This window comes from Aplysia californica, unplaced genomic scaffold (genome assembly GCF_000002075.1).
Source record: "Aplysia californica isolate F4 #8 unplaced genomic scaffold, AplCal3.0 scaffold00163, whole genome shotgun sequence".
Taxonomy (NCBI): domain Eukaryota; kingdom Metazoa; phylum Mollusca; class Gastropoda; order Aplysiida; family Aplysiidae; genus Aplysia; species Aplysia californica.
The window spans coordinates 186,215-203,221 of NW_004797433.1; the positions used below are offsets into that span (position 1 = coordinate 186,215).

At 39.5% G+C, this 17,007-nt stretch overlaps 1 protein-coding gene across 4 annotated transcripts in view; it reads left to right on the forward strand.

The window, feature by feature from the left end:
• The window catches only part of LOC101860974 (rho GTPase-activating protein 5), a 93,005-nt gene extending 76,736 nt beyond the window's left edge, over positions 1-16,269 (forward strand). For 3 of the 4 annotated variants that reach the window (XM_035969613.1, XM_035969612.1, XM_035969614.1), the window contains 5 exons: positions 1,200-1,277; positions 1,799-1,930; positions 4,008-4,025; positions 6,966-7,071; positions 9,187-16,269. In XM_035969613.1, the coding sequence (XP_035825506.1) occupies positions 1,200-1,277; positions 1,799-1,930; positions 4,008-4,025; positions 6,966-7,071; positions 9,187-9,376 (524 nt within the window). In that variant the 3' untranslated portion in view covers positions 9,377-16,269. The remainder of the gene's footprint in view (positions 1-1,199; positions 1,278-1,798; positions 1,931-4,007; positions 4,026-6,965; positions 7,072-9,186) is intronic. The other variant, XM_005097768.3, reaches the window with a different exon arrangement.
• The last annotated feature ends 738 nt before the right edge of the window (positions 16,270-17,007 follow it).

The following is a 17,007-nucleotide window of genomic DNA, read 5'->3' on the forward strand; positions in this document are numbered from 1 at the left end:
CCCCCCGCGCTCTAAATGAGCATTATTGTGTCGATTCTATTGCTTTACTGTAAACACAGGTTGTCTGCGTGTGCTTTGATGTGGTTTGCTCCTTCTTTGCTATCAAACATTTATTGCCTTTATCTCTCCTCCTTTTTTATGTTTGTTACTCTTTTGTAAAACCTAATCTTCAACAGTTAGATGACTTAATTATGTTACTAGTGCAGTAAAGTGCTTTCCAGAACATAAAACATTACTTCTGAACAAAATTGTCTCCATGGAGGGTACCTACGAGTCAACAACAAATAATGATTGGGGATGTGTGGAGGGCACATCTATTACTATTAGGTCTGACTTTTTTTTTGTCCTTCCTTCTGTTGTTTCTGTAAGTCTGTCACTATTAGTCTGTCAGTCTTTACCCCTGCACTGTTATTGTGTAGATATGCTTCTTTTGGCTCAAACAAACAAATAAAAACAAACAAAGAAGAATAGCCCGTGTGGTGTGAGTGAATCAAAAGATCTAGTAAGTTTGTTAGTATTTGAACTCTTAACCGGCTGCTTGCGCTGTGCACTTTCCGGGTAGCTGAGAATGTTTTGGAGTGTTTTACATTCTGCTAGAGTATTTAAAAGTTGTAAAGCGCTTAGAACATAGTATGGAGCGTTGACATGCAGGGCTGCCTGTCATTATGAATCTGATGGAATCGTTTCAATTTTTAAATTCAATTTTACGAAAATATGATCATAATACCCCTTATTCATGAAACAATTAGCTATGGTTGATGTGTGACATGACGTGCTGTGATGCACAATCAGGATCAAAGGCTTATGATGTATTCTGTTACATAGAGGTCTTTTGCTTTTGCAAGCAATAACTACCCCCTCCTCCTTTAAAAAAACAAAACTAGACAATGAGGAATCTGGCAAAACTGCTTTTGTTAATGTTACATATGCTTGACTACTACCCCTCTCCTTGACACCCCAGGGAAGAAGACTTTCCGTGGCCATATTACAAATTTTTAAGCTAAATGACTAACTTTCTATTTGTTAATTACAAAAACATATGCTGATGGGTGGGCAGCCCTGAGTACGTACTGTATGAATACAAGTTTTATTATCATTATCAGTACTGTTATTATTATTGTTGTTGTTACTACTATTATTTATTTATTTATTAATTTATTATGTTTTCTCCTCCTTATTCCTCAACCACCGCCATACAGGTCTAAAGACAGAAGGCCTGTACAGAATCCCCGGCAACAAGGCACAGGGCGAGCTCTTCCTCTCCCAGTACGCTGCCGGTAAGTGTGACCACAACTGTAACCCTAACCCCGGTCTCTCTAGGATCATTATCTTTATGCGATCATTACTCAGTATAGTAGTCAAACCTGTGTAAGACGGAATGGCAAGGAGCCAGAAAAAAAATAATTATGTCTTAGACATTTTCTGTCTTAAACAGGGGGAGATTTGTGGGTGGGGGAGGGGGGTGAAGGGTCAGAAGCCCAGCCAAATGGGATCAAGGGCCCGTTTGTCCGATCGGCAAGCAGTGGTTAAAACTTCACACCTCTCAAGTACCATCATCTCTGAAAATGGCATTCGTCAGTCCTATTTATCCATTGCCACCAGTGCTTGCAACTCATAGGACCACTGTTTGGTGAGATATTATGTATTATGATGTTGCGCTGATGAATTATGGTATGTTTTCACGAATGTATTTGTGAATGCTATTATAAGCCAAATTTCCCCTCGGGGAGCCAAGAGATAATAAGTGGAATTCTAAATGTCCTCATTGGTTTTGCCTGTGGTTTCTTGTTATCTGCAGATCCCAATGTAGACATATCAACATTAGAAATCCCAGTCAATGCAATCGCCACCCTGCTCAAAAGTTTCTTCAGTGATCTCAGCGAGGCGTTGATCCCCTCTGCCCTGTGTGACGAGCTGCTGGAGGCCGCCGGTGAGTACTGTCTGGATAGACAGAAAGAAATGAATGCATGCAGATAGACCAAATGTGTGTGGCTCTGGGGAATACGTTGGAAAGTGGACGTTTTCAAAACTGACCTTTTGGGGGTATTTTGACGGCTTTGTCTTTTTTCAGAATTTTGCACCTTTTTTTTTCAGGTGCTAATCGAGCATTCTGGAAAAAAAAGTTATTGAACTTCAAAGGGGAAGGGATCCAAAGGAATTTTTTTTAGAAAATGGCTTTGAAAATTTTCCAGGATGAAGCTGTGTCAGAGACACAAAATTTTCACAGCCCTGTCTTTTCGTGCTGCTACGATATTCATGTACATTCATTCTCCCCTGAAAAGTGAATATTCTCTTTCTGTATTTCTTGGTGTTTTACAATGGGGGGTTTCACTTTCGAACTAGTGTCCCTTCTCAGGAGTAAACATTATCACATTTCAGCAAGATTTATCTGCTGTATGGTCTCAAAATAATCTTCTTTTACATTCTGAAAAGCAAATGAACAAAACGTTTTTAATTTCTATCTCCCCGAATTAATTTTAGGGATTTTCCTGAACTGCCAGAATTAAATCTGGGCTGTCATTTAGAGTTCACATAAGTTTTTGTATTACGAACAATTTTGGATCCAGATCTACCTTGCTCACCCACCATGACAAAATATTAACCATCAACAACATAGGGGAAGCAGATAGTGCGATTGAATGCTGGAATTTGGTTTGGAAAATGACTGGGATTCTAGGTCCAAAATTGTCAATGCCATGAGCTATCACTCGAAAATATGCCTTGAAGCGTCAACTTCTTATTAGGAAAGGAAGTATCATTATGTCTATTTTTAACTTGACCAGCATTATAAACATGGATTTAGAAGAATGGACAGAAAAGTGTATTTAATTAGGGGATTTAAAAGCAATATGCTTTGTGTTGTTCTGGCAAATGGTGGTAAATAAAAATGACATGGAGCGTGTCGTTCTAGCTAATAGGAGTTGACTTAAGATCTAAAAATAGTTAATCTTTCCACATTTCATAGAAGGTAGTTTCTGTTGGAAAGGAAGCTCAAGGTTAGTTTTTAAATATGTGTCAAAATAACCTCCACCTTCCAACAGGTTTTTTAAGAGTCACACACAATAATTAGACAGTAATTTCTTTGGTACAGTTTCATTATGAAAAAACCTTTGAATGAATAATTGCACTCTGTCTTTACTGGCTTCTTTTATAACTGTCCTATCATTAAAATGCTCTAATGTCGAACAAGCAAAAATGCCCTTGTTGTATATAGACGCCAACAAGACAATGCAGGTCTACTGGGAATTTCAGGTTTACATTTTGTTAATAATTTTAAAAACAACAAAAAACCCAAACTTGTGGTAATTGCTCAAATTCTTAAAAATATGTTTAAAAAGACTTTGAAACTGTCTCAGAGTACAGATATGCTGTGGGTTAAATTTATATGCTTGTGAGTCAGATGCTACAGGCACTCTGTGGATATATGTGTATGTGTCATGACATCGTAGAATCAGGCGCTTGTCAATTTTTGGGCATATGGGGTTATTGGTATCGTCTTAAAGCCTGTTCATTTGCCTTCCTTTTAGTGAAAAAAATATCCATCAATGTTGAAAAGAAGTCGAAATATTTGCGATTGAAGGAGATCTGGGTCGCCTGGTTTCAGAGGTAAAATTACCTAGAAATGGCCACCAAACTTAAGTAACTTTCATGGCCTGAGAACTTGGAAACTGAAAATTTACAATTTTTTGTGCCTTTAATCAATGTTTTTCTGTAAAATCCTCTCTATAATGTGTTTTTAAATGGACATAAAAGGTGTTGAGCCAAGAAAAGAGAATAAGAAAACAAAATATTTTTTAAAAATTGCCCTTTGGACAGAAAAATGCTGATTTCTTTGATTTAATTTTGATGAGCGCCTGATTCCACCAGGATGCCTCACATATATGCTTGTGCTATTGTAGATGTTTTGCTTGTGAAAGGTCATGCCAATTCCTTGACATTTTCAAGACAGATGTAGCATGCTTTACATTGGAGTTAATGCCATTTCCTTGATCTCTTTCCTTGCTCAGTGGTTGTCAAAAAAACAGGTAAAGCAAGATAGACACTGGATTTTCCCCCATTATTTTAACGAATCTTCTCATGTATAGATGTCTGTGTTCTTTCATACACTTTTCTTAGGGAAAAGAAAAATCTTTTCCCTTTTCAAATAAACTTATACTTGTCTTGTGTTTGTTGCCCCCCTTCAGTCTTTGAGTGTACTTTCTGTTTGACAAAATGTTACTTGTCTTGTGTTTGACAAATATTTTATTTGTCTTGTGAGCTGAGTACTTTGTTGTACAAACTACAATTTTTTTACTTTGGGATTTTTGTTAGAGCTGTCAAGGCTGTTGAAAAGTCCTCTCTGTGACCCCCTAATTAATACCATTTATGTTCACGTTACATAGATTCTCCGTTTCTTTTTGTAGTAACGCCCGTTTTCGCGGCTGAAATTCAGGGCTTTCAAAATGATTTACATCAAAACCGGAAACATGGAGTTGGTACAAGATAGCACTAAGCTCGCATTGTGTTTGACTGTTATCTTACTTGTCTTGTGTTTGGTTATTATCTTATCTGTCTTGTGTTTGACTCAGATGTTACTTATCTTGTGTTTGGTTAATTTGTTACTTTTCTTGTGTTTGGTTAATTTGTTACTTGTCTTCTGTTTAGTTAATTTGTTACTTGTGTTATGGTCAGAGGCTCAGGTTAGTCCAAAGTTGTGTCCTTGGAAAGGCACTTTCCTCAAATGTTCCCCATTTGGCTCAGTCCTATTGGAGATTAACATTAAATTTAGAGTCCTGCCTTTTAAAGAACCTTACAGTGTTTCAATGGGTGTTCAACCTGTACAATTTTGCTCATATATATATGTATGTATGTCTTGTGTTTGGCAGTGATCTTGCTTGTCTTGTGTTTGACCATCATGGTGGTTGTCTCGTGTTTGTCGTTGAATGTTTCTTCAGTTTGACAAATCTTCACCCTTTTCTGTGCAGCCTATCTTTTTGCTGTAGAGGCTGACCTTTGGCCTGTTTCATCTTCTTGACATGACAGAAATAATCTCTGCGTGTGATATTTTTTCCATCCCCACTTTCTTTTTCCGTCTCTTTCCCTGGCATTTCTTAAAAACTGATTCCGTGTCTTCAGTTTCCTTTCTTTTGATCCATTAATGCGTAAACCACTTATTTATACAAGTGCCGGCAAAATATGATGGAAGAGAGAAATAAAGAAAATGAAGAAAGGTTGGTTGGGGTAAAAAAAAAAAGAAGTGAGAGAGATATCTGGCAAATGGAGACACTGAGAGTTAGAGTATCCCTATTCATTTTCCTGGAGTCTGATGTTGTTTATTTTTCCTACAGGGTCATTTATTCCTTCATCTATAGTCTTAAGTGGACATTTTTGTATACCAGATCTAATGGTGCACACTATTTATAAGTGGTCAGGAAGAAATGTGGTTGCCTTATTAAAAATGTAGACAAAATGGAAGTTGCTTAAAAAAATGTGGTTGGCGGGTGCTCTGGTGTGGTTTGCTCCTTCTTTCCTATCAAACATCTATCGTCCTTATCTCCCCTTCTTCTTTTTTATGTTTGTTACTGTCTTGTAACACCTCTAATCTTCTGGTGCTCATATGACCTTATGCAGTTGCGAGCGTCGTAAAACCTCTACTAAAACAAAACATTTAAAAAATTATTACAGTTGTCATTTTTTTTTGTGGGTCTGAGGGGGATGTGCTGTGCATGAAAGACCAGCTCACTAAGTTCTAAAATTCACATTCACATGTCTGTGTTTTTATCTTTCGGTTGTATATTTATTTTTATCTTTTTCAAAAGTACGCAAACATTTTTTCCCGTTAACTATCAGGTTTCCTTTTAAATAAGATATTACCGTACTTTCTACTATTCTTTGTTGATTGAACACCATTTTTAAAAAAATTGTTAAATGTTTTAACCTCTCTATCCACCGAATTTAGAAGATTAAGGACAGGGTCAAATTGAGCTGAATGGAGTACGACAGCTAAACAGACAGACGAGGAAACTTGATTTTTTTTTTTTCATTACCAACTTTCTCACTCTGGCATTTTACTTATGTCTTCTGAGTGCAACTGCATATCTAATGGGGATTTATCGAACATTTCTGCGGTGTGCACTGGCCTAAAGTCAAGTGTATAATTGAAAAGGAAGAAGGGTTGTGATGGGTGAAAATACATGAACAGGTGTGATCAGTGATCAGGCCTTTTGTAAGGGATTAGGGAGAGACATTGGGGAGGGAGGAGTGGGGCATGGTGTATAGTGGGATTCAATAATGATGTGTGGACTGGATGGAGGGGCAAAAGTTGACATTTTTTCTTTGGGCTAAAGTTAATTATGATTTATATATATACGCAGAGGGTCAACGTTTATCTGTGGGGATCAGGTTCCAATTAATCACATTTATGTGTGGGCAAAGCGATAGAAATTTGTCTTTGGAAGATCGTTATCTGTTTTTGTTATTCAGATTGGTGCGAATGTATGTAAGATAACATGTGTATGTTTATGATATGTGTATGTGTAATCTAGGAAGCTGACTTCTCCATTTTTGTTTCTGCTTTCTCTTAGCTAGACAAGAACATTGAAAGCTCGCACAATCGCACACACACACATGCACTCGCTCAAACACAAACACACACACATACTAACTCACACACACACACACACCTTAAAATGAAAGTTTAGTTATTTTGATTTTGTTTGCTAAATTTGAAAGCAATTTTACTTCAGTTTCACCCTCTGCAATGTCTCGCACATAAAAAGTGGGTGGGTGGAGAACACCACTGGTAGGTCCTACTTCTCTTCTTTACCACTGTTGTTTCTGCCAGTCTGTCTTACTCTTTCCCTGCTCTGGATGTGTTGCCAGTCTGTCTTACTCTTTCCCTGCTCTGGATGTGTTGATATGCATCTCTGTTCTAAACCTTCACACATAGTCAGTGCTTGTTTTTCCTATGTCTTTCCTCATGTCAGAAATGACGGACAAAAGCAGTCGGCTGCTGATGCTCCGAGGAGTCATCAAGAAGTTGCCAAATCAAAATGTGGAAGTGCTCAAGTTTGTCATATCTCACCTCTACAAGTAAGTCTGTCTGTCTGTCTGTCTGTCTGTCTGTCTGTCTGTCTGTCTGTCTGTCTGTCTGTCTGTCTGCCTGCCTGTCTGTCTGTCTGTCTGTCTGTCTGTCTGTCTGTCAGTCTGTCAGTCTGTTTCACCTATACCAGTAGTCTGTTTGTGCGACCTCTTCTAATAAGTCTGTCTTTCTATCATCTGATTTGTCTGTTTGTGTGTGTGTCTGTATTTTTCAATTCTAAAAGTTTGTCTGTCTGTCTATCCATTCGTCAGTCTCGCCACTACCAGGAAATTTGTCTGTCTGTCTCACTTCTGCAAATCTGTCTGTGTGTCTTTCTCACCTCAATAGGTCTGTCTGCCTGTCTGTCACTTCTGCAAATCTTTATGACTGTAACTGTAACGTCTTCCTCACCTCTACTAGTCTATGTTTCTGTTTTTCTCACTGTGTGGGTGTTTTACAGGTGCTCTGGTGTGGTTTGCTCCTCCTTTCCTATCGAGTATCTATTGTGTTCCTTTCTTTGAATGTTACTGTTACTCTTTAGTAATTGACCTAATTGTGTTGCATGTGCTGTAAAACACTTACTAAAACTAATAAACTAACTTTCTTACCTCTGCAAGTCTGAATTTCTGTCTCTCTACTCTACAAGTAAGTCTTGTCCCTCCCTTTCTCGGGTGTAATGTGTTGTTGTGTAATGGTTTGGCTCTTCAATGAAGCTTGCAGAAATGAGTTCGAGTCCTGAATGGGGAAGTTATTTTAACAAATATGTGTGTGTGCCTGGAGAAACATCACAGTGGTCAGAAATTTTGGATATTGAAATAAGGATACTTGTAGCAAATCCAATGCAGAACATGCTGATTTTTTAATTTTTCAAATATCTGGAGTAGTTTTAAAGATATGCCACAATTTGTAACACAAGGTGTAAAAACAGAGTTTGGAGAAAAATTACTTGAACACTTTCCACCCACGCAACGCTCAGAGTGCACAACCTCTATACCCTCGTACCAGGATGAAGATAGGGTACATCAGTACTATGCCTCTATCTAGGCAAAAATATCCCATTAAAAAATTTTCAGCATATTGAAAAAATTGAATGTGATGATCGCATGTTCATCAAAGAAGGAATTAGAATCGGAACTGAAAACATTAATTTAGCACATTCATCACCTGTATTCTCTTCATGGTGTAAGTGTAGAGCTGCACTCATACCAGGTCAACTCAACATTTTTCCAAAAAATGTATTACTACAATGATTGTTGTGAAACAAACTGATTTTTTACCTCAAAGGCAACACAAACCAGTCAGAAAGGAAATCATAACTTAAACAAGTGCACATATAAAAAAGGAGATCATTGCTACAATATTTTTGTTGCTATATAACTTCGTTGCCAGTGAGCATCCCATGGGGGAAAGGTATGGCTTCTTACCATCAACGATCAGCATCCCATGGAGACAAAGTGTTATCGTTACTACGTTGACCCAATTTATAGCATATTTTTTACATTTGGTGAAGAACAACACGTTCAAAAATAATTAACTAAAAAATATTTAGACTAAAAATATAAAATCCTTTCAATATGTCATTAAGAAATGGTCAAACGTGTGTTTTGTAATGGAACTTGATTTTTGACGTGGTACAACTTTTTTTTAACCTTTTCACCACATTGTTCAAAAATAGCTTTGACAATAACGGGAACCTTTCTCCAGGCACACACCCATGTCTGTCATGGGGTGCTGTGTCTCATCTACCCAGGTTGGCCTTGACATGCAGGCTCCAAGCAGCCCATGTTCGAAATGATCAAAATTGTGTAGATGGGGGTGCAAAACTTTTAGTTTTTGATCTCAACAGACATCTTCTCACCCCCCCCCCCCCCCCCCCCCCTCCTTTTTCTTACGGGCAGGTGGTTGATGGGTGTTCTAATGTGAATTGCTGCTTCTTTCCTTTAGAATATCTATCGTCTCTGTCTTTTCCTAATCTGTTTTTCCTTTTTTTTAATATGTTATTTTTATTTCTGTTTGATGTTATTTTGTAGTTGCACCTCTTATCTTTGGCACTTATATGACCTATTTGTGTTGCAAGTTCTGTTTAAATCCCACAAAATCTAGTAACTAAAACTCTCCTCTTTCAGAGTGTCGGAACACCAGGAGTACAACAGCATGAACAGCGGCAACCTGGCCAAGTGCTGGTGGCCCACACTCATCAGGCTGCAGTTCAAGACCTACGAGAAGATGGTCCAGTACTCCCAGGTCCCCGAGGACATAGTGCAGACCCTTATAGAGCAGTGCTACTTCTTTTTCTATGGAGGCAACGAGGTCTGATGACACTAACGCTCGTGCAGTCCTTCGTTTATTTTTTTTACGAGGGGAAGGGGGCGGGGGGGTAACGAGTTCTGACGGAAGATGTTGTTGACGCTGATGATCTTGAGGACAACATGCAGACCCTGATTTTTTTTTCTACCTGGAGAGGTAACAAGGTTTGCTTGACCTTGACCTTAAAGACATCTCCTGCATATCCTAATACAACAGTGCTTGCCCCCCTTTTTTTTGAACCTACAGGAGCGAGGTCGGATGGCCGTGACTTTTTCCTTCATCCTTGTTTCACCAAAGAGCGCCTGCCTCTCTCCTTTTTTTCCTTCTACTTCTATGGAGGCAATGAGTTCAGAGAGTCTGAGAGAGGCGCAAGTGAGTGAAGTGTGAGACGTCTAGCTTGACCCTCCTAGGCCTTGTCTAACCAGGCAGGAGAATGGCCCCACGTGTGGTTTCTGTTCTGTATTGGTGTTGATAAGTTGTGAATAGTTTGGACCTGCTTCTTCTTCTCCATCTCCTCCACATCCTCCTCCTTTTGTCAGACTTTTGCCTCTTCTTTTCCAGCTCCTTCTGCTCCTCCACCCCTATCTCTTCTCTACCACCTCCTCCTCGTCTGACTAGTGCCTCTTTGTCTTCTCCATCTCCTCCTCCTTCTCCTCCTCCTCCTCCTGGTCAAACTTGTGCTTAGCCAGTAAGAATGTACCAAATGTGTGGTTGATTGTCCTGCCGACCCTACCCCAACCCACCTGGGGTACCCAAAGTTCCCCCCTGTCCTCCAGCTTGTCACTTCAACTGTCCCCATAGAAATGTATTTGCATATTTTGTTGGATAATGTTTTCTGGAGTTCTGTAACCCTGTGCACCAACATAAGAATTTGCATGATTTTTAAGTACTGAGTTCTGGAGTCCTCTGTTCAGCTAAATGTGTGGGTTGAGAGGCTAGTATGTCACTGAGTTGAGTATGTCTCAATCCTTGTGCAATGGAGCATAATGGTGTTGAGAAGTGGATTCAAGAAAAGAAATATTTTGAGAAGTAGACATATTTGTTAAGGCAAAAATGTACTGTCCACAGGTCCTGATGTATTAGATTTTTTTCTCCATATACACCACTCACCAGAAGTTCTCAGGCACAGATTTAATGATAACTCTACTTTTCATGACAATGTGTAGAATATAGGACAGCAACCATCCGATATTTTGTTGCACAACTTTAATGCTAGAATGTTCCTCACCTCATAGGGGATGTGTTTGTTGTGTTAAGGGGAGGGGTGGAGGGGTTATGTCCTGTAGAAAGGACAAGGTTTGTCTGATAAATTATTGAGGGGAGTTCCAAGAACTGATGTGGACAAATTGAAATTGGCTCTGTTGGGGGCGGTGTCCTGTTAGGTGAAGATGTCGGGGCAAAAGTGAGATACCGGAGGAACATAAATGAAGAGAAAGAGTGAGCACAGAATGTGACCCCTGCTGGCTATGTGGGTATACTTGGTCACATGGTTTGTCATATACTCTATTTATTGCATTGTACACATTTCTCAGTTTAAAAAAATGCTGGAAATGAGAAATTTCCTTCAACAAGGCCCCTGTAACATTTGAGGTCATGTCTGAGGATTTCTTTCTTTTTTTTTTTTTCTGGTGCTAAACATGTAAAAATATCAAAATATTGTTTTTATTGGTGTCATAAATAGATTGTATTTGAAGACTCAAGGTTGGAAACGGCATCAGTGACAAAAAAGTGTAGAGGACTTCTGCTTTTCTGTCATATGTTCATATGAACTACCACAGTTCTTTGATGTAAAACTTTGTAATATGTCGCTAATACATTACTGTAACGGTTTCTGATAAAAAAAAAGATGTTGCTGGTCAAAATGGAGCAAGCCAAATAAGAGATGAAAACAGATGAAAGCAAATGTTTCGATTTGTGACTTAAATATATTCTTTATTTGTATAAAAACCAGTATGATATGAGATTGAACCTTGCCAACTTTTGGGGACAGAGGGGGTGGCAGCCGGTGGCTGAGGTCAGGAGATGAAAACAAGCCATGTCTGAGAGATGAAATAATGTAACGTGTGTCTGGTGTGAATGCGGTTATTGTAGATTGGTAGTTATATTATGTTTTTCTGCGCTACTTACAGAGTTGGAGACTCATGTCTCCCTCAGAAAAATCATTTGCATCCATCACAAGTTCAAGAACAATGTACTTATGTAATGTTAAGCTACAAACAAAAGCATAATGGGTTTTTTTCTATAGCGAATGTTAAAAATCTTGCAAAAACTGAAATGTTGTTTTACGTTTACTAGATCAACACGCTCTTTCTGCTTTATTGATAGAATATATGCCTTTGATGTTGTACAGAGATATTTTAATCAGGGTTTAGTAGTGACTCTTGAGATATATAGAAACTGTTCAAATGAAGTAAAATGTGTAGTTTACTCAGTAGAACTGTGAATGATTATTATTCGTAGAAACAAGGTCTCAAATAGTAAAATAGAAACCAGGAATACAGCAATAGCCTACACACTATGTGCAGTACATCTACTTGCATTACTTGCAATACCCTTGACAGGGTCCAAAATAATGCCATTCGTTTCACCTACTGCCGCATATGAAATTCTTTCAAATGTTGAACCCCTGGGAATTCGCAGAGATAAAGCAGTTTTGGAGCTCTGTGAAAGAACCAAAAGAATGTGCCCCAACCACCCAAACTGGAAATTAGTAGAAACACGGAAACCAAAGAAACAACTTCAACAAAATTCAATCATGCATCACATCTCAGAACTAATGGAGAGTCACCGCCTACCACAAAACAGAAGAGAAACCAAAGGAGTCAACCAAAACATTCCTCCCCACAGTACTTTGGAAAAACCAATCGTAACATCTCTCAAAGACAATAGCACAAAATCTTCTGGCCATGTGACGCTGATACTTGCATCAAATCAAACAATCGGCAGCTTTTCAGATAACTGGATACATGTCTATACCGACAGCTCAGCATTCAAAGGCACAACCAAAGCGGGATGTAGAATACTAATACGGTACCCAGGTGGAAGTTCCAATGAGATCTCTGCTGCCTTTGGAGAAAAATGCAACAGCTATGCTGCTGAAATGATGGCAATTGAAACAGCACTATACCATCTTCGCACAGTTTTTGACATTCGTCCAAACAAAACGCAGAGTACAGTGATTTTCACTGACTCACTATCAGTCTTGCAAGCGATAGAAAATGACCATCATCTAAACCAAGACTTGACACATATATACTGTTTAGTTCCCATCATCTGATAACATCCTGTGGCGTCAACTTGGGGATGCAGTGGATTCCCGGACACTCAAACATACCTGGAAAGGACAGAGCAGACACACTCGCCATAAGGGGTTCTAGACCGGAACAGCCCAATACTCCAACCTCATACAACACTGCAAAACAAATAATTAAAATCAACAGCGAACAAGATTGGATGAACAGATGGGCCTTGGGAAAGACAGGCAGAGCAGTTTTCAACTAAACAAAATGACAATATCAACCACCTGCAGAGAAAGAAACAGACCACAATCTTCCGCCTACGAACAGCACATATACAACTCAACTTTCACTTGAACAGAATAAGACCAGAACTTCCCCCAATGTGTCCTTTGTGTGACTATGCATATGAGACTGGATCGTCACCTTTTCCACTGTACAGCCCTAAATGGCATCGGAGCTACACTTCCCACCCGAAGACCTAACATTGACAACACTCTACGGAACATTACAGCAACTGCAGCAAACCTGCACTTACTACTACATGGCATTGGATAGAAGAGCGAGAGCCCAGCTGTTGCTGGATCAATAACAACTACTCAGTAGAACTGTGAGTGATTATTATTTTTGTAGAAACAAGGTCACAAATGGTAACGTAGAAACCAGGTTACATATGGTCAAACCGAAACCAGGTTATCAAAAGTTAGACTAGTGCCATCCCTAGGGATGGGGCAGGGGTATGTGTCTAGTTTTGAGTGAGTGAGATGAGAGGGAGGGATTCTATAGTGTGGTCCCTCTGTTGTTATTTCTGTCTTGCTTGTTTCATAACACTTAGTGAGGGTCATGGTGTTGACCTGATTTTCTTAGCCCCAACATATCCTTTATTTTTTTTATATTTTGTTGGTCTGTCGTCTTTCCCTCACCCCACCTATCCACACACAGACACAGTCTCCCCCTTTTCCCTTTTCCACACAAGAGGACAGCCATTATGTGTATGATAATCCTTCTATGGAGCTACACGAGCACTATTTGTAAAAAATCTCTCTCTTTCTCTCTCTCTCTCTTTCTCTCTCTCCCTCCTTCCCTCCCTCCCTCCGTCCGTCCCTCCCTTTCTCTCTCTCTCTCTCTCCCGCCTTTAGATTTATTCCAAATTTAATGGACAATCAGATAGAACAATAATCTTGGTCACAAATACATGAGGCTATGTGAGCTGGTTCAGATATCCTCCTCGGTCTACTTGTCTCCCTTTGCAGTATTATATTCAGGCACCCCCTACTCAGTAGAAAACAACTGCTTTTGTTGCCTGTACTTTCATGTTTTCCTAGTTTTTCAAATTCAATTGGCTTTGCATCAGTTGCTATGGTTGTAGCAGTTTCAAAGTTGGTTTGTATCTTATGTGAATGGATTTACGTGAATGGGGGTTGCCTGCCATGTTGCATTGTTTGAATTGTCTGTGGGATGGAAATTAAGCATGTTTTTGATATTTACCTGATGTAACGGCGGAAAGGGTTTTGTAGTTGTTATGGAAGGTATTTTTTCTAAACCTTTTTTGTCCTTTTTGATGAATGAGTGCCAAACTTCTATTGCCATAATTTGTGGGTACAGCGTAGCATATTCTTTTTATCAACAAGGGTTTGTGGTGTAACGGTTAGACTCTTTCCTGTCGCACGCAAAGGATGTGAGTTTATCTTGTGGGGAAATTATTTGTGAGGCAGCGTGGCGAAATCAGGCGCTCGTCAAAATAATGAAAGTAATAAAACTGTCATTTTCCTGCTGGTTTTAGAATTTTTATTGAATTTTTCTTTTTGGCTCAACACTTTACAATAAAGAACACATTTCTTTGATTTTACTGAAAAATGTTGATTAAAAGCATAAAAGATATACATTTTCAGTTTCCACGGACTCTAAAACTAAGGAAATAACGCAACTTTGACGGCCATTTTCTTGCTTATTTTACCTCTGAAACTAGGCGACCCCCGCCTCCTTCATTCGCCAATGCTTGACTAGTACAAAAGATAAAGCAAGGCAAATGAACAGGCTTTAAAATGACGCCAATAATTCCATATGCCCCAAATTGATGAGCGCCTGATTCCACCGCGTCGTGACACATTTTATTGAGTGTGTCCGGTGGGATGTTGTATTCCACTCAACCGGTATTGGCCCTGATCAGCAGAGTCAAAGCAGCGTGCCTCCTAAATTCTCAAGTTGGTATTGATGGGGGTGGGAAAAATTTAGGTCTACAATCATTTACAATCGTATGTTAGTCATGTGTTGTCCATTTGTTCCTCTTACTTGTAAATGGAACATGAACTAACACCAAGTCGGGATATGCAGGGATAAGTCCTGGCTAGTCCCAAGACATTTTATTATTTTTTTCCTTGCACTGCCAAGTTCCTCCGTTCTTCTCCTCTTTGCTGTAAGCATTTGTCAATAGATGTATGAGAAAGTTGATGAGACTGTTTGTGTGTTTTTCTGAATCTGAGGGCTCGTCTTGTTATCAATTTGATAAAGACAAAGCCGAATTTTGCGATGTGTACAAAAAAACTTGTTTTACGTTTTGTTGTTATAACATCACCAATACCCCGATGATGACTGTTTCTCTTACTCTGAGTTTTGAGCTATTTGTGCTATATACCTCCACCTAACTGTTATGACCTATGTGCTCAAAGGACATTGAAAGTAAAGTTAGAAATCTCTTTGCCATTACTGCCATGCTGTGAAAATTTGTGTTTTGTAATTGGGGATGTGATGGGTTGGGTTTTTTTTATCCCTCCTGGTGTGGATTGAGTCGAACTGACATTTTTAAAATTTGCTTTCAGGTCATACATTGTCCTCTCTCTCTCTCCCTCTCCCTCCCTCCCTCCCTCCCTTTAACCCTCCCTCACTATCTCTCCTACCATCACCCATTCTTTTTTCATTCAGTCTCAATAAATGAATGTGTGTGATTTCAGGGTGTCAGTATGCTGGAAAATATGTGTCCCAGTTTGGGGGGAATGTGTTCATTTCATCTGGTGCACTTGACATTTTCTACTTTTGTTTATGTTTGGGAAAAAGCATGGTGCGTCTTGTGCTCTCGTATTGTTTTGCTTTTAGTTTTCTTGTAAGTGAAATCTGCCAAATCTGGCTGTGTCTCTGTCACTTCAGCAGTACAAGTCAATGTTATCCAGGCCAGAACAGGGAATGTAATTGAATCAATGAGATTTGATGAATGTGATGGGATGAACTTGATTGGATGAAATGTGAATGAATGTGATTTGAAAATGTGACAGACAGGATGGACATGACTGGATGAACAAAATGACATGTGTGTTTATGGATGGATCATACCTGTTCTTGGTAGCTGAATGAAGCACTGTGGAAAGTTTTCACATAAAAGAAAGTTAAGCGTTTGTTTTGCTGTTCTTCTAGCAGAGTTGTAGCCCCTCTCACAGTGCACCAAGTCCGTAGAGTCTGTCAGATTCACATGAGTTTTCCTGGGATGCTGGGTGTTTTCTCATGGTGGGTGGTCGGGTTGGTGCTCTTGGGTGGTTTGCTCCTTCCTTCTATAAAACGTCTATCGTTCTTATCCCTCCCCCTATTTTGTGTTGGTTACTCTTGTGTAACCCCTATATTTTGTCACTTATATGACTTAATTATATTGCAAGTACCATAAAACTCTTAAAAAAGAAAAATTTTCTCTTTCTCCTTTGCTTCGAACTGCCACAGAAAACGCATAATCCGTTGACGCTAGGGTTGACCGGCATGATGATTGTTGATGATTGCTCAGCTGAAGAAGGCCTACTGCGCGCACGCACACACACACACACACACACACACACACACACACACACACACACACACACACACACACACACACACACTCCCCCGACCTGTTTTTCGAGGTAGTTGAATGTTGCAGAGTTGCCGATTTGGTGGTTGATCCTGAAATCCAAATTTCTGAAATTGTCCTGATTTTGTCCAGCTTCTTGACACAAGATGTATTAGACATTATGATCAGTATGTTTCTAGCCCTGCATGCACGTTTCCATGGGGCCTGAAAAGATCTGGATTTTTTTTTCTTAGAACCTCTGTTCATGGGGTGGGGGACCCTGGTGTCTTTTCAGAGAGCCCATCTGCCTATAAATGATGGACAGGTTCCTTTGTTAGCAATGTTAGAGATGTCCTTATCTGTACTTACCAGACTGTCTTCCATCTGATTGTTTAGGCCTTTTGTCCTTTCAGCACGGGTTAGTCTTGACAGGCAGGGGGGGAGCCCGCCCCCTAAATGTTCTCAATTGCTTGTATGGGAGTGTGATAGGACGGGAGTGTGATAGGACGGGGGGGGGAGGAGCATCCCGCCTTTTAAATGATCTAAGCTGCGTGGTGTCTTTGACATGCACTGTCCAGAGTTAATCACCTGCCTTC